Source organism: Thunnus albacares, chromosome 9, assembly GCF_914725855.1.
Source record: "Thunnus albacares chromosome 9, fThuAlb1.1, whole genome shotgun sequence".
Lineage (NCBI taxonomy): Eukaryota > Metazoa > Chordata > Actinopteri > Scombriformes > Scombridae > Thunnus > Thunnus albacares.
In genome coordinates this window covers 10,594,718-10,612,882 of record NC_058114.1, presented here as the reverse complement: position 1 = coordinate 10,612,882, position 18,165 = coordinate 10,594,718, and the positions used below count along the sequence as shown (strand labels likewise).

General features: G+C 38.6%; 1 protein-coding gene across 1 annotated transcript in view; it reads right to left on the bottom strand.

Moving 5' to 3' along the window:
- lepr (leptin receptor) overlaps nucleotides 1-18,165 on the bottom strand; it is a 45,708-nt gene that overhangs the window by 2,426 nt on the left and 25,117 nt on the right. Inside the window, exons 6-21 of the mRNA XM_044361539.1 lie at nucleotides 15,656-15,779; nucleotides 14,426-14,613; nucleotides 11,853-12,001; nucleotides 10,577-10,718; nucleotides 8,238-8,398; nucleotides 7,985-8,084; nucleotides 7,589-7,688; nucleotides 6,573-6,787; nucleotides 5,741-5,892; nucleotides 4,902-5,055; nucleotides 4,535-4,617; nucleotides 4,237-4,450; nucleotides 1,553-1,759; nucleotides 1,360-1,443; nucleotides 1,127-1,220; nucleotides 514-589 (exon numbers count right to left, since the gene is read on the bottom strand). Of these exons, the coding sequence (XP_044217474.1) occupies nucleotides 514-589; nucleotides 1,127-1,220; nucleotides 1,360-1,443; nucleotides 1,553-1,759; nucleotides 4,237-4,450; nucleotides 4,535-4,617; nucleotides 4,902-5,055; nucleotides 5,741-5,892; nucleotides 6,573-6,787; nucleotides 7,589-7,688; nucleotides 7,985-8,084; nucleotides 8,238-8,398; nucleotides 10,577-10,718; nucleotides 11,853-12,001; nucleotides 14,426-14,613; nucleotides 15,656-15,779 (2,243 nt within the window). The remainder of the gene's footprint in view (nucleotides 1-513; nucleotides 590-1,126; nucleotides 1,221-1,359; nucleotides 1,444-1,552; nucleotides 1,760-4,236; nucleotides 4,451-4,534; nucleotides 4,618-4,901; nucleotides 5,056-5,740; nucleotides 5,893-6,572; nucleotides 6,788-7,588; nucleotides 7,689-7,984; nucleotides 8,085-8,237; nucleotides 8,399-10,576; nucleotides 10,719-11,852; nucleotides 12,002-14,425; nucleotides 14,614-15,655; nucleotides 15,780-18,165) is intronic.

Genomic DNA, 18,165 nt, shown 5'->3' with positions numbered 1-18,165 from the left:
TGAACACCATACACATTACACCTACTAACCATCAACATGTTAGTTTTGTCATTGTGAGCATGTTGATGTTAGCATTTAGCACAGAGCATCGCAGTGTGTAAGTTCAGCTTCAAAGAATCACTAGCATGGCTTTAGACTGTCTTGTTAATCAATCTACAGCACCTTATGTACATTCACAATGCTGTACAGTATCATGCAAATAAATTACATCTAATAGAAAATTGTGCGTAAAATATATTTTGTTTTTTGGGGTTTTTTTTTTTAACAGACCAGTGTGCAGGATTAAGCGCCATCTAGTGGTGAGGTTGCAGATTGCAATAAACTGAATACCCCACCCCCACCCCACATTCCCTCCCTTCCGAGTGTGTGGGAGACACTGTGGTGGCTGTGAAACCGCAAAGGGCCCTCCCTGGAACCATTGTCTGGTTTGTCCGTTCTGGGCTACTGAAGAAACATGGCAGTGCAACATGGCGGACTCTGTGGAAATCTCTGTAGTTTCACATTATTTTTTACCTTTTTGAAGTCCAGTCCTTTAGCCCAGGAGCATTTGTTTGGGTTGGGCACATCCTTCCACACATACTTTTTCATCCTGTAGACAAAGTGCAGCAGATACTTAGGTTGCTCTCTCTGTATAAAACACTTTTTTTCTTCCTCTTTCATCTAATTTCCCCACCTCCCTGCAGCTACACGTCAAGTGTTAGTACACCCTTGTGACCTATTAAATGTCACACTTCTAATTTTTCATGGTCAGTGTCTCTGCTCCCTAAATTAGACTGCTCCCCAGAGATTAATGTGATTTATCATTTCTTTCAGGTGTCAGAGCAAAAAACAAATTTGGTATATATTGATGCTGTAGAATTTCTACCAAGAATAAGATTAATTATTAAATAAACTGCAACACCTGCATGTCAAAAAGTAATGTATCCTTCATAAGATAACTATTGTACTTAAGGTAACTCATTTGATATCAGCAGCTTTTTCATGGTGATTTTGTGTCCTTACTGCTCACAATACAAACTCAAAATCTTTATATATCATTAATAATTAACTAATTAATTTTAGTGTTTAATCCCTGTAAATATGCCATTGAAGATTTGGAATCTTTGTACCAGTCAGGAGCTCTTACTGGTTTTGGGAGAGGACCAGGGTGACAAACAGGACGATGGAGAGGAAGGAGATGATCATCAGCATCATGTAGGCTGCAGGGTCTCCTCTGGTGGCTGTAACAGGTGGAAAATACACATCAGACCTTTGAATGGCACAGTGTAACTGCTGGGGACCATTCTTGCAAAAACTTTGATATTTTAATATGATATCATTACAACAGCCTGAAAACCATATTGTGCATATTGTGCATACCTATGGTGTACACTGGTTCCCCTTCGCCTTCAGCAAACACAGGATACAAGTAGAAGCCGTACTCCTCAGAGCCAAAGAAATCACCTGAGATCATAGTCAAGTTAAGGGTTAATTTAGCAGAGACTACTCGCTCTTTCACAGAAACACTCTGTTAACAGATACAATGAGAAATGAAACACAAAGGACATGTTACCTCTTAGATAGACAGCACGGTCAGTGTAAGGCACTCTGGCCCATGTTTCTCCACTTAGGCCTTTGTGGTGATCAGGGTCCTGCTGCCTCTGTGGCAACCACTGAACCACCATGAACAGAGGTATAGAGCTGTTGTCCAGCAGGCTCCAGGACAGAGACACACAGGTGCTGTTGATAACCAGCGCACGGAACGAACGCACACAGCGGCCTGAAGGACACACAAGAAAGAAAAGAGTGTAGTCAGTATAATGAAACATCCTCAGATGACTCATCCTTTTGGGAAAATTCTTTAGAAAGTTGAATTTCTCATTTTGTGGTTTGATGACGGAGGTGGAGAGCGCTGTCTGACACGTCAGGTTATTTGGGGTCCAACTGGGTTAACTGGTGACTGCAAATATCATAAATTATGAATTGTATCAGTCACTCCTTGTACCCTGAATTCTGGAAGCTATGAGCATTTACAACTGAGCAATGTACTTCTAACATATGACTTGGCCATCACAACAAATTTATAGTTAATTTCTACCGTTACAGTCACCATGTGCATTATTTGAAAAACTCCTGAGGGAGTTATCTAGCTCTTTAGCTGCTAAATTGATGCGCACTGTGTTCCCCAGCTAGTCTGTCTGCTGTTTATTGCTGGGCTGGTAGTGTACAGTGGGTTTATTAGAGCTCTTTTACTGAAAACAGCTTCCTGCTGTGGCTGCAAACAACCCCTAGAGTGATGAGATTAAACCGAAACAAGTGAAGTTGCAAGCCAGAACACCAAAACACTGAGCTAAAAGCTCAGCTAGACAGGGCTGATAAACTGCAGAGTCTGATAATTATCACTTACATGTAGTCATGTGATGCATTGTTAATATAAAATCTGAATATATCCACTTTAAGTGGCATGTTTTTCACATACAGACAGATGGCAACAGGTGAAAAATCTGAATAAATGAGTAGAGCAACATAATGAACGCAGATGCTTACTTACAGGTCACATGGGGTCATTAAATGGTTTGTTGAGTATGAAAATGATGTGAATCATAACAGTTGTTTGGCTTATTTAGCCTGCAACAGAAACAAATGACTGAAACTGGCCATCTTCATGGAAAACCGATTTGATTCTGCCAGTTAGTAGTTTAATGAAAATGCCTTCCTCTGAATTATGAGTGATGGGACGGATACACAACTGTCATAAACAAACACAAAAACATCTCAGCATATTACACAGAGTACTGTCATTAAAAACTGAACCTCGTTACTTCTGTTAAAATGCTGCTAATAGTACTTACTTCACTAAAGATAATGGCTGCAGGGCCTCAATCAGGGCTTTTACAGGCTCACCAGAGATACACATTTTAAGTGTCATGCCTAAATGGAGAGTGTGCATTGAATAAATGCCCAAATGGAGACGTGTAATGAGAAAAAGAACAAAAAAAGACTTTTAATGATAAAAAAACAGTCTAATGAATGACATGGTCTCAGCTCAAAAAACCTCAAAAACAGAAATGGATGTTTTTGAGAAATCCATTTCTGGGAGGAAATGAAAAACAAAAACAAAAATATTCAGTTTAATTAACTTTTGTTGTGTCCCACTCAAAAGGAAAATGAATTAACAACATGACTGGACATACACATATACCTGTTTTCATGCAGGTCTGATCAGAATGGACAGCATTTAACACCTTGTTTTCTTCCAATGTGCACACATGCCTCTGAATGTAAAAGCTGACCGTGAATCTGATAGCACTGATGAAAACCTGAGGTCATTTTTTTTTCACAATGCAACAAAGCCTTCTGACCTCAGCCACCGTTTTCAAGTCTTTACTGGAACATAACAGCATGTTAGAGAATTAAAAATATCATTGCAGAAACTGTCTGCACTCTCTTCTAGCTGCTCAAATCTTGCTGTGTTGTTTTGGATCTTATTTATCTTATTTATTTTTATGTTTTTTTTGGCAGCTTCTGGGTTGTTTTAAGGTGCCATTTAGGGTTGTTTCTATGATGAAATTGTATATGTACATAATAGAAATTGTATTCATGATTGTGTGTTCATATTTATGTTAATGTGAGTTTTGTTTTAAATTAGTCTTTATTAAAGATCCCCTCCATACATGTTTCAAAAAATGCTCTGCTTTGAATAATAATTTGTTTCTCATATGCCCCCCCCCCCCCCCCCCCCCCCGAAAAAAATACCCTGTTAAAATCTATTCCTTATTAAAAATACAGAATTAATGAATATACTAATATTCTTCACTTCAAAAGTTAAACTGTTGGATACAAGATGCCTCCTATTTCACTGCAGTAGTCACAGAAAAACATTCCCCCTTCCGCAGATGAATGTGAAAAACAGCCTTCTGGTGTCAAATTCTGCACATACGTCATTCTGCACAGTGAAGCTTATGATTATTATTGTGTCCTTTCATTGTTTCAGCCAGCCTTCAGATTTCATGCCAAGTCATATGATGCTGGATTACCGTAGATATCATTTTAGTAGAGGCCGCACATTTTGCACTGAGAGTTTGTTTTTTTGGATTTGTCCTGCAGCACTGATGCAATAATGATAATGTGAGACTTCATTGATCCTCAGGAACAAACTCAGGCCACAGTGACGAGAATACAGAATACCAACAATTTCACTATCATGTGCAAATAGCAGAATAAATTCACTGTCTATCAGAGTCTTTGTTCACTCACGTTTGGGCTGTCTGTCCAGTGTCATTTTGATGTTGTTGGCAGAGCTCCCCAGACTATTGAAGGCCTCAACAGTCACAGTTTGGACCTCCTGGTTCCACTCAAAGCTGTAGGAGGACACCAGCTCGATCCGCTCCCTCATCACAGCACCACTTGAGGACCGGTGCTGGACTATAAACCCATCCACACAGTAAGAGCGCACTGACATTGGGGGATGCTGGAATAAAGCAGAACAACACATGATTTTTAATGATATGTTTTACTTATAAGCCTAAATATTTTTATATTGTGAGTTTTGTACCTCAAATAGTAGAGTAACATTAGTCTGGTTTCTGTATGGATCATCCTGGAGAATTCTCCAGAAATCAGGACCACGGTCAGGAGCTGAGGAGGAGACCGACAATAACATCACGTGACAGCTTCTACCTCTGTGTTAGTGGGGGGGGGGGGGGGGGGGGGGGTGATGGTATGAAGTGCATCATGTGTGCCATTTTCCATTAGCACTAAAATCAGAAGGTCACATGTAATTTAAAAGGTTACATCAGGCATCAAGCTGCATCTCAAACGCACTTCGATCGCAGGAAAAACATTGTGTCAAGGCTGTCATGATTTTAAAATGCTAGTGTGATTTGAAATTTTGTTCTGGAGTGATATTTATGGTGTTTTACCTCTGCTATTTTCCGGTGTAGAGTAAACTGACTCACTCCAGTCACTCCAGTAGCCGGTGCCGTTGATGTGCATGCAGCGCACTTGCACCACATACACACGGCACATGTCCGGAACCGCAACCTCCGCCCACGGCACCCGCACTGGATTATGTACCTAAAGACATGATGTTTTTCTCAGAGTTACGTAAGGCTCATTTAGAAAAAATAAAACCAGTGGAAAATATCTCAGAATGGAGTACACATGTGGTTCATCTATCTATCCACTTTACCTGAGCAAAGAGAAAATTGTTCCTTCATCTTCATCATCATTTTGTTTGGCAAATGGAAACCATAAATAGTGCGCGTCCAATTTTAAAGAGAATTTTTTAATCAGTGGACAGGAACCAGCTCATACCAGTTCATGTCGACCTGACCAGGTGAGGCCATGTCAAAGCATCCTCTGTCATTTACGGAGATATGAGACTCATTTAGCTGAACCAACTGAGTCCTGGACCTGTGTAACCTCCTACATGTTGGTTGCTGTTGTTTTTGATAGATCAACAGATTTCTTAAAAGGTAGAAAGATATTTTGGAAAGATACTTTAATGAGAACTTTTTTCAAAATAAAAATTTCACAGTGAATGAACAGTAGTGAGTTGGAAGTGCTCTGTGGCAATCGATCATTTGCTAACTATCCAATATGTCCATGCAAATTGATATTTAGAGGGTTCACAATTTTCTTTCTTCAATTTTACCTCCTATATTAAGATCAGCAAAATACCATCCATAGTATTGCTTAGCAAAACTTTCAATCAAAGCTTCTGGTTTATCATTATTAACAGTCAAACGGAAAGTCTCACCTTCCACTCTGGCTGAGCTCTGACAGCAGATGAAAGGAGACGAAACTGACACTGGAGCCCCTCGACTGGCAGAGAAGGAGGTTCCCATGTGACCCTCAAGACCCCTCTGCTCCGGCTCACTGCCCTCACATTAGTTGGTGTGTGGGGTTTCACTGCAGGTGAAACAGCAGGGCGTTAAACCTTGTTAATCTCATGCAATTTCACAAACTTCTTTAGTATAAGCTGGTATATGTAAAAGTATGACAGCTGTTGTAGAGGATCTGATAAAAACAATGCTGGATAACGGACAAGCATTGTTGTGGAAGTAAAAAGCTTACTAGATAGACTGAAGTCTACTATAAATCCTGACAAGAATGTTTCTTATACCTTTATCAGGGTCTACAGACATCATTCGCAATCAGTGTTTTTAACATCAATATTTAAAGGTGCTCTACAACCATACAAAACACACCATTCAGTATTTCCAATGGCAGGAAATTCCGACAATATTGTTTTTGCTATTTCCAGGTCATAGGTTGCCCTCCACAGAGTGCCACTGTTTAACAACTGTTCAAAGGAAACCTTTCAGAAATGTTTGTTTATATTATATAGTAAATTATGTTGAAAATCAACTGATATATCTTAACAGAATATTTTTACACTGTCAAATATTGATATTGACATATTGTTAACTGCTCAAACAAAACCTGTATGCTAAAAAAAAAATCAATCATACGGTAAGACATAGTGTTGCACAATGTGTTCTCATCTTGACAGATTGATGAGCATTGAAGAATTGTTAAAAACAAGTTAGTCACTGTCTCTTCCTTTTTTGCAAATTCATCTTTCTCACCATGATCTATGGGTGACAGGTACACAGGTTTGGACCAGATAGGGCCCAGACGGGACGGCACCTCCAGCCACAGCTTGTAGCAGTTCATCCTCAGGGGATGGATGGTACAGGTTTTTTGCCTGGACCGGACTGGAAGGCAAACAGGTCCCATCTCCCCCACTTTCTCACCCGCTCTCTCCCTTTCCTCCATTATATCACATGGCAGATCAGCCCACCTGCAGTGAAAAATGGTCTCATGTTATGTTTCTCCCTTTTCTCTCCACTAATCTGATCTGTACAGTTTCACATGCCAGAAAAGTAAAGTGTAGCAGATGTGTACCAGTATTTTTTGCCAACATTTCTATCATTTATGATGGCAGGACAAAAAGTTCTGCCAGACTCTGAACTACTAAAACCAAAAGTGAATGTACAAAAAAATGCCCCTCATTGCACAAGAAAATCACGTGGATGGATTTTACAACAGACAGTCTGAGTTGAAATTCTACTGTTAACCTTTGTTTTGAACACAAGTTTGGCTAATGTTTAAAACCAGTATAATCATCTGACTGCTCAAGTTTCTTGCCTCATCTTAATTCTTTTTAGCGACGTTGCCACATTCCCAGGTCTTAGTTATTTACTTGATGAAGCATTGTTATTACCGTCTAGGTCCTAAGGTTCCTATACAAATAAGCATTACATAAATACAACAAATGGGAATTACCCTTTAAATTGTTAAAAAATAACTCAAAATAGCAAAATACTGTATCTCTCAAATTAAAAAAAAATTCCATGATGTATTAACAAATAGTTAACTGCTCAAAGAAACTTCCAGGTTTCACTTCAAAGAGTACGAGCCAAGCATTTCCTGAGTGTTCCCAATGTGTTGTTTGGTACACTGTGTTCAGTAACTTCCAGGTTGTCAGCACTCTGAAACTGGGCGTTGATATGAGACTTCACTAACAATGCCACAGCTTGTGAAGACATTCAAATGCACTTTACCAAAAGGAAATAGCTACTGTATGTTAACCCCGTTTTACCTGAATCTGAATTTGGGTTTAGTCCACTGTGTGTTCTTCCAGCTACAGTCCATAGCATCAATATCACCGTTGGTTTCACAGTTTATATCAATCGACGCTCCTGAAATACAAAGGAAAATAAAAATAAACACGTGAGATAGCCTCGGTGGATTACAGGACGCCAGTCTCTTTCCTGTCTTTGTCCACTGCAGCTGAAAACTGTCACAATAGGAACATGGACCTTGAGCAACTTCAAAACATCAGAAGTGAAATGCACTGCAAAAATAGGTCACAAATTTACTAAACTGTAAATATAATGTGTGTATCTTACAACTGGACATGTAACAATTGTAGTTAGATGTCCAGCAGTTAGTGTTAAACATTAGTGTTTGCAAGTACTGGTGCACCAAAGCTCACCTTCTACATAGATCTGGCTGTAAGGGATGGTCCACTCCTGCGTGCACTGCAGCAGGTCATACATCCGAGTCTCTGAAGGGCGCACTGTGATCTGGCTGACCTGGTTTGGGTAACAGTGAGTCAGATCTATACACTTATTTACATAGACTGTACTTTTATAAAATTCACAGGGAAGTTATTTAACTTTTTGGAAATGTTCCCAGAAAAATACAAAAATACAGAGCGAAACCCTGAAAGGAGAGTTTTTTCTTACCCACTGGTTGACTGGGTGGTACTGGCTGCGATGAAGCGGCTGTTGGAAGTTGAGCATCCACATGGCCGTGCTGGCATTGATGCTGTGGTCGTTGAATACACAATAAACTGTTACGTTCTCCCCCGGTCGGGCCACCACTTTCTCAGGGATGTAGCTCACCGCTAAACATACACAAAAAATATCATTATGTGGTTTGATTTTTTTTATAAATCTTATGTTTACTCTTTTTGCAATTAGCTTTTTGCAATCATTTTTTTTGACAATGTACCCTTCAGAAAGGAAGACGCAAAAGACAAAAAGCTAAACATATGTCAAAAGAACAAAACCCTCAGTTGAAGAAACTCCTGAGTCATTCTCATTCATTCACAGTTTCAATCACAATCATTACAATAGGGAAAAAAAACAACTTTTTCAGGAATTTTGAACACTTTGTTTTTTTAAATCCATTGTTTGTAACATGGTCAGACATGGACTGAGTGCGAGGGTTATCTAACTACCTTCTCAGATGAACATCTGCAGAAAAGCAAACTACTGCATGCCAGCAATGGCAAAAAAGGACTGTGACTCATCAGCAAAAGAAAGGAAAAGAAAGAAAAGAGCTCAACAAAAGAAAACTGAAATGGCCTTCAAACTTTGTGTGTACTTCTGTGTGCATATAGTATGCACATGCATATGTATATTTTAAACCACTAAACTTTTCCAAGAGTAATTATTTTACCTTCTCCAAACATTTGAATTATTTTATTATGCTGTTTTTGGAAGACTTCCTGCCATCACTGGAGACAATAGAGGACATTTTCAGTGGCTTGTTTTGGTGTGATGACTCAGGAGCTGCTGAGTCTCACAAACTTTTAACCCCTACACTGACTCGTGATGATACAAACACGTTTTTGCACCATGGTCAGGTTTCCTCATGTGATTTACAGTAGAAGAGCAACCTTCCTGTAAACAGAAACGTCTACACACACACACACACACACACACACACACACACACTTCTACCATGAAAACACAACACAAATCACTGCCAGATACTAGACTCAAATTGTCCCCTGTGTTGATAAAAGCCGTCAGGCTGGTGTTAATATTTTATTAACAGTCTGATGTTGTAGAGAACAGATTAACAACCAACCTGTGTCTCTGATGGCACCTAAAAGGGGTCATGGGTGTGCCATCAATTCTCAGTCTCATTTCTCAACTCTCAGTTTCATCATTTTTAAAACTTCTGCACATATATGTCTGCTTCATGTTCAGCTCTATGAATTAATATGCTGTTGTGTCATACTATGATTTATAGCTGGTTACTAACCTTAGAGACCGACCTCTGATTCAGAGCCTATTGATGTGGCCACATTGGAATGAGCTCTTCATGGCTCAGGCTAATGAGCTAGACTCATTTTCAATAGTTGAGCACTGAAATAAATCTACCTGAAGTAATTGAGGTTAGCTGTTGGCTCTGCTGCAGTCAGTGATGAGTCCTTTTCTACAGGACCTCTCAAAAAATAAGAGTTGAAATGCAGTCAGCAGGACTGATTTAGGATGATAGCCAGTGAAAAGGTGAAATTATATGATTTTGCTCCCTGATTTTAGGATCATCCAATTCCCCAATTGCCACTCAGCTCAGCTGTTGGATTTCTGAAACAACACAGATCGCTGTCAAGGTTCAAATCATCAGCAGGGAACTGAGAGTGTTTGTCTTCTTATTGTGTTCTGTTTGCATCCCATCCATATTTTGTTCAACAAACTTGCAAACAGAGGAGCCAACTTGCAATATTTAAGGCAGACTGACTGAGAGAAACAAGTACAAAATCTGCAGCAGATTGCAAAGTAGCAATTAAATAATCTTATATTAATATTTAGTTTTAGCTGCATCTGCGCAATGTTATCAAGACAAAAACTATATACACAAAAACTACGGTTGTGACTCACCTCAATGTCTAATTCTAACAAGGGCTAGAGGCATCAATCTGTAAATGAATCATAATGTAACTCAACTATCAGCATGTTGCCAAGCAACATAATTAGATTTATATTCCATTTCAATGACTTTCTGTAAAAGAGCAAACATAAAATTGCAAACCTGGAAAGTTGGAAATAAACTGCACAACTGACGTAGATAGCCCTCTAAATATTTTCATAGTTTGTCATTTGTTTTTTGTTTTTTTGGTCTTTTCAATCCTGCACCCAAACTGCTGTCTGAAATACAATCTGATCAAAATATTGAATTAAAAAAAAACAAATACTAAGTCAGTGATTTCCACCAAAGGTGTATGAGGAAAAGAACCAAAAGAATAAAAAGAAAACAATTTCAGTCTAAGCAGGTGAAAGGTGCTTCTTACTGTCAAGGTAGATGTGGTACGGTTCACTCCAGTCACTCCACAGTGGAGGTTCATCCAAGCTGGAGCAGTGAACCTGGATGGTGTAGTTCAGTCGGGGCTTCAGATCCAGAAGCATCCTGGGCTCTCCAGGCACAGAAACCATCTGAAGACAGCAGAGAGGGAATGAACAAACACTTACACAAACTGACTCGAGCATAGTTGGGCATGTTGTAATGAGAGCAATGACTCAAAATCTATCATCGTTTGTTGTGTCATCAACTGTAACTGTTACCAAAACACAAAACCAGACTGTATCCATAACTGGATGGTGTGTGTAGTAGACACCTGAATATTTCTGACATGTTTCTTATGCTTTTTGGTAAAATCAAAAGAAATCTCTAGAGGGAATATCTTATTTGGGAAACTCTTTCAAAGCCAAAGCAGGAGTGTAACGGTAGACTTTTTTTCCTACTAGTATGAATACCAAATATTGAAACAAATTAAGGGTGTTTCCTTAAGTCATTACTTCAAATTAAAAAGTATCAAATTCATAGCAAATGTGACTTCCTCTTAACACCCAAACTAAAAAGATGTAAAGAGAAAGACTGAAAACATACTTTATTTATTTATAGGAGTCTTATAGGTCTAAAGTCCCACTTCTGGATGAATCATACAGTGTCTGAACACTGTGTGCACTGTTGAATTCTAAGAACACTCTATGAGGCAATTAAAACCACTACTGCAAGCAAGCAAGTCACATTAAATAAGCACTTGATCTTGACAGTGGAAATTTGTTCAGCGTGCAAGCAGCGCTCCTGCAGTGAAAGGCGACTGTGTGACTTGCTGAATGCATAACTTGTATATGATTCTCTTATGTGGTTTTGTTTTCACACATCTAAAAAAGAAACGTTTTATTTACTCCACAAAATGCTGTAATCTTTCTGCACATATGCTTCACATAAAGAATATTTATAACCAATTCTCGTATGTCATAATTGGCCTTCTGTATGATCTGTAATATTTAAAACATTTGTACTAGATGGAAATATTTTTGCATTTTACCCGTAAGACTTCCTGTTTTGAGCTACATGAAACCACTGAGGCATCTATTCTTGCTAAAAACAGAGAATAATAGATGTGACATTTCGGCTTCAACATAAAGTAAAAAGTAACTTGACCTTAACAAACCTACAGTAAATGTCAGATCACTTGACTGTGACAGTGAGATCTGTGGAGGTGTCTCTTACTCTGGTATGGTATTTTATCCCTGCTTAGTGTAGCACAGGTTAGTATTCACCTGCCAGGCTGGATGAGTGGTGTCAGAGGAGTATCGGACCTCATATCTCAGCGGACCGGAACCAAAGTCTTCTGGGTCGTCCCAGTGTAAAATCAGTTCTGCCTCGATGGTCTGGATATGTGAAAGGTTGAAGGGAGGACTGGGTTTCGCTGTAGCATAAAAATAGATTATTTTAAGAGCACATGTATACAGTATGTTCCACAGTAGAATCAATACACTTCAGACAATTTACTCACAATCATAATTCCACTTGGATTCTGCCTTAATATTAGATGGCATTATTAAGGGTTACTAAATCCTATGGATCATTACAATAACTGTAAATAAAATTAGAAGATTATGTTTTTTCCTTCTGGATCATAAAATTACTGTATTTGAGTTTCTACCTGTTAGGGATTTTGAGGATCTGTTGTGTGGCCTTAAGGTAAATCATTATTTATTTATAGCAGGATTAGTCATTTACTGTCTCTGATTCATGTCACTGTTCATCTAAATTTGGCATTTTATGTAATTAAACTTATCTTCATGCAGTGAGGATCAATACTCCTCCAGTCCTCATATCAGGATTATCAATATTAAATAAATGAATCAATCACAACTTGAGCACATAGTTAATGAAGAATATAGACAGCATATAATTTCTCTGCTCGGCATAAATGGCAAATTCACTTCACCTTTTGGTCTTTACATATATATGAAGCTTATGCACTTAAATGTCAATGAATACATTTTGTGTCAAACCGTGCAACTGGTAAATTAAATTTTTTAAATGAATTATCTGTACACATGAGACATGCAAATATGTCCCAATACACCACTTGATTACGAAAAATACAACAAGAGATAATTAAGTCTCATAAAACCACAAAGATGCCTACTGGGAGAGAAGAGATTACTCAACAGCATGAGTAATTACTTTACAATTTATTTTCACTTACACACAGACACTTCTGAAAGACTCAATCGCACGCGTAAGTCAAGGAGAAACAACATCGTTATCTAATCAAAGATATCGGTATTATATCATTTAAAGGTTGGAAGAAAATATTATTGAAGCTTTTCTTTCAAGAGCAGAAAAAAAAGCACACTCAGAAGGATGAATGCTGTATTAGTGACACTGTAGTGAACTAAAACAGGAGCAAAAGGATAAATATGCAGAGTGAACAAACTTGGGCAACATAAGGTTACTACTTAGTTTCTGTTATGCTCCGTCAGTTTAACCACAGAGGTGTAGTTGAACAAACACAGCATGGAAAGTCCTTGTCTATCACTATAGAGATCTCACAGCCTAGTTCACGCACACACAAGACTGTGTCTCATCTACTCTCGGCTGTATTCCAGTCACGTCGGCCAATCACACCCAAATGAAAGACTTTCACCTTATCTGTCCAGATTCAGCCTTGTAGTGGTTGGTGTTTTAAACATTAGTGTGCTGGATCATCTTCACACTTGGCTGTTTTTTTCGTGCTACTCTAATGCCAGTAATTCGGTAACTTTGAACAATGCCAGGAACTTGCTGCTAATGACTTGCTGTAGTAAACTTGAACAGTGCATCCTTCATTCATTGTAGTCTGAAATGCATTTCCTGCTTTTACTTAATTAGAAAGACTCTTGCCTTGTTGATTCTGGAGTTAATGCAGTACCGTTGGGGTTGCATTGTAAGAAATGTAGGAAATTATTTACTGAAGCACAGATAAATGAGGCAAGCTGAGGGAAAGATGGTTTACCAAAAATGCAAATTTAAAAAATGACTTGCACCACAGATATAATTTAGGATCGAGGAAGGTGGAGTTTTATTGCAGAAGTTGCCCAGAGGTAGGGCGAATGTAAGCCTGTATGTTAGTTACTAACTTAATGGGAAACAGGTTCCACTTTCTCCTAAAGCATATGATATGAAGTTTACATATAACTTGTAACTAATGGCTTGATTTATTTTTAGTTATACCTAATTACTTAAATCTTGTCCTTACCAACAGCTCCTTACTATCGTACTATCCTTACGACCTATAAAGAAATACTACATCATTAATTAATTAATCATCAGTACAGCCATTAGTTACATCTTACAAATTATGCCTGATTCAAATTGTGGTGGTAAAGAGAGAAGTTTTATAAACCTCTTATAAGTAAAGTATCTACAGCTGATGGAAATGTGAAGCTTTTACTTTAAACTTACTAGGTCACTTATGGTAAATGTTTGGGGGTTTTTTTGGACAGGAAGAATACACTATTTTAAGCGCAGTAGAATCAGGCCATGAAGTTATTTAGTTTTCTCTACCATGGCCATAGTAAAGTACTTTTCTTTACTACAGGAAACGGGAAATCTGCCTCTTCTGGGACAGATTTATGCCCGTATGACTGCCCGCTGAATGTGGATTCAAAATAGTAAGTTTAGAAAGAAGCCCTTGCTCTTTGATTCTGAGAGACTAAAGTTTATTAGTTGTTTTAACTGAAGTGGATCAAGAAGTTATGGATCATTGTAAACCTCTTATAAAAAGGGAAGACAAACTGTAATGTGTTACTGTAATACGAAACAAAGAAAGAGTAAAAAAAGAAAGAAATCCCTCTTTTACCAGGTCGGGCTGGAACTCTGAGAAGAATTGGTGGAGCTACAGCGCCAGAGATGCTGACGGTCACCATGGTAACGAAGCTTGTAGAGTCAAGCGCAAGTGAGCACATGAAGGAATCCTCTGCTTCACAGACAACAGGATTATAAGATGCAGTGTTCCCATCGTTGACCTCAGAGCCCCCGCTCTGGGAGCTGGAAATGGATACAAAAAATGCTTTGGTCACTCTGTTTTCTCAGTGAATGTAATGTAATCAAAACTAAATATCACTGAGAGTCAAAAAAGTAGCAAAAAGATGGAAACAACATGTTTCTGTGACTTCAACATCTAATCAAAATAAGACCATTTAAAATCAATTCAGCAGACATCTGTCACATTTAATCTCCATTTGCCATTTTGTTTTAACATATCTTTCAGAGTTTAATGGGTTTCATGGACATGATAATCTAATCTCAAGGTCCATTTATTAGCTGTTTTGGAGCTTTTGATCATATCACATCATCATCATCAGCATAGATGAGAAGTCCTTAAAGTAGAGTGCAAAAATGGAAATTTAAACATCCATTTTTTAAGAAATCATTAATTCTCTGATTCCAGCTTCTTAAATGTGAATATTTTCTGGTTTCTTTAGTCTTCTATGATACTAAACTGAATATCTTTGGGTTGGTTGGGACAAAATAAGACATTTACGGACATCACTTTGGCCTCTGGGAAACAGTGATCAACAATTTCCACCATTTTCTGACATTTTATAGTTTAAACAACTAATCAATTAATCGAGAAAATAATTGACAGGTTAATCGAAAATGAAAATATTCATTAATTGCAGCCCTATGTGAAATGATCGAAAACTCCAGAACAGCTATTGAATGGACGTTGAGGTGGGAGTGTTTTATCATATTATGTTGACTTTTGAAATAAACATTTCAGAACCTTGACTGCACAACAAGAGTTTTACTTTGTCCTTCATCTCTTGTCAAATGTGCCTTAGATCAATTGTGAATTGGTCTCTTTATCCCAACCACAATAAAAGGCTGGAGCCAGTGTGATATCACACAGCTTCCCCTCTACTGATCAAAGCAAACACACATGGTTAACCTCCCGCTGCGCAGTCGGGAAAGCTTCAGCTCAGACTTAAACACACACACACATAAACACACACACACAGACTCATTCACACATTGTGGAAAAGCAAGACAGGAATGAAACAATAAGAGGGTGCAGCTTCATACTCACGGCAGGCGCTGTAAACTAACTGCCATAAGATTCGGTGTGTCTGACGGTGGGCCGTGAGGCTGAAGATCACAAGTAAAACTCTCCCAGTTTTCATCAATTCTGCACAGCATGTCCAAACAGGTGCCTGACAAGAAATTACATTTGCATGTTAGTAGCACCATCGGCGCCATCTCCACCAGTTGACTGTCATTTTCTAATAAAGGCTTCTGAGAAAATGACCTAGCTTAATATTCTGAGAACTAAGCCGCTGCTTGGGAACTTCATACTTTCAACAAAGAGAAATATTATTGCTGCAATCAACAATATGGTGACAGGGCTCCTCCTGCCAAACAATTTAGTCATGGAGGGAAAAAAAAGAAGATTTTAAAAGTCTCGGATTCATCCATTTGAAGTCAAATAAGTTTTTTTTTTCTCTCTCTTTCTTAGCCTGAAAATAATCTGTCATTCACACACAGTTGCCAATTTAGTTCTGATATAAAATGTGTATAAAATTACAGTTTTTACTTCCAGTTGGACAAAATTTACTACCATGTCTGCCAGTTAATGTTGCATACATAAGATACAGATTGCAGATTATATGAAAGCAAATGGTTAGTATTTATGTCAAATATTTTGCATGTTGCAGACTCTACTGTAGATTATTATCTAGGACCTGTCCTGGCCAGAGATCCACATATTTATAAAACTGTATTTCTATGTTCAAGCACAACTGCCTGCAGTCATTAACCCACACAGATCTTGGGGACATTTTTATTGCTAAAAGCAACAAAAGATCTGAGTAGTTGAACAGGTAAAATGATGAAATGAAATGTAAGGATCTCTTAACATACTCTATTGACTTTGGATTGTGTCTAACAGGAGATGAATCACACTCCTGACAGTCAAAAGGCCTCATAACACAATCAGGGGGCACAGCGCAGGCACTTAAATTCTCTGTTAAATTATCATTGCTTGGAGGGGCTGGAAAGGGTTTAGCTAATCACCATTGACATGGATGCGTCACTGTGCCTCATGGATCGATGCAAACAAACAAATCCTCCTCACCTCCCTCGTGTTTAAATATCGCCTCATCCCCATCTTCACCTCCACACTGACAATATCAAGAGAGCGTTTTATAATTGTGCCTCATGTTAACTGGCCTGCAGTTGCTTTTTAAACTTAACGACCCCTATTATTTCTTCCTTTGCTAGAAAATAGTGGTGCTGAACCATTTCTAGATCAGTAGAAGAAGTAATAACAGCTGGTTTGATTCTATTGTGCTATCGGATAAAAGGAAGAGGGAATCCTTATTAGCCAGAACATCTTGTGAATTGATCACAGCACAAGACTCTCATGGTCACACACCCTGATGGGAGGCCGGGAGGGATGCCAAATGAAAAGTCGTTAAAGTGTAATGAGTATGTCACACTGATCTTTGGGGGCATCTCTATCACTGACAAGTGACGGGGCTGCAGGCAGAATCATGAGGCTCTGTCACACTATCCCTGCTGTTTGTTCTGATGAGCAAGAGCCACTTAAGCTACCCTGTTGCTACTTAGGATTATAAGTGTTTCACTTAAAGGTTTTCTTGTAAACAAACACAGTTACATTTATGTTCCCTCATACAGAGGGATGATGATGATGTTCATTTATGTTCCCTTTGTATGAGGGAACATAAATGAACATCATGTTTGTCTTGTACTGACTACTATTTTTATCATATGTTTTGTCTGGAGTCAAGCAAGGCATAGCATGAGACCATCATATGGAATGTGTATCACATCACCTGCTAGAAGAGCAGAAAATACAAACAAAACAGGGACTCACTCCTCAAAACACGAGTGGTCAAAAACTCCAACAAGATTCCTTAAAATCTTAGTAGTGTGTAAGCCAGCCTAGTAACCTAGTAATTGCGTTGATACTGGACGATTCTGCACGTCACGTCACATCTAATCCAACGCCCAGAGCCAAAAAAAACAAAAAAGCCAGGATCTTTGAACCTCTAAACAAAACCTTTGAGCCTGCAACATTCCAGGATAAGATTATAAAGAAAGGTAAGACTTGTTAATGATTAAACCTGCAGTGCAGAACTTCTGTCTCCCCTTTCTGGCACTGAGAGTAGTTACAAAAACACTGTCAATGTGCTTAATGGCGTATTCCGACCAGCTGGTCTCACACCAGCCAGTGGCTCCTAACATCTCCGCAAACGTCGGTGCAAATTTCCAAATAGGCATTAAACTTACCACATATTGGGAATCTAAATGGTTACTTTCTGCAAAAATATTCAAACTTTAGTGACATATTAACAGTCCTACAGCGAAAATTACAACAGCTTAGTCTCTGCCATCGCTGCCAGTTGGTGTGAAATGCATTCTGGGACACTTAGCTTCAGCACTACCTGTGCGCCAGTGCGGGAATGTCATACTAGACACCAGATTTAAGAACTCTGTATACTGTGAAATACAGACAGATTTATTTGGCGGTGATGGGCTAAATCAGCATTGTGTAAATTCATTTGGCAAGGGCTTGAA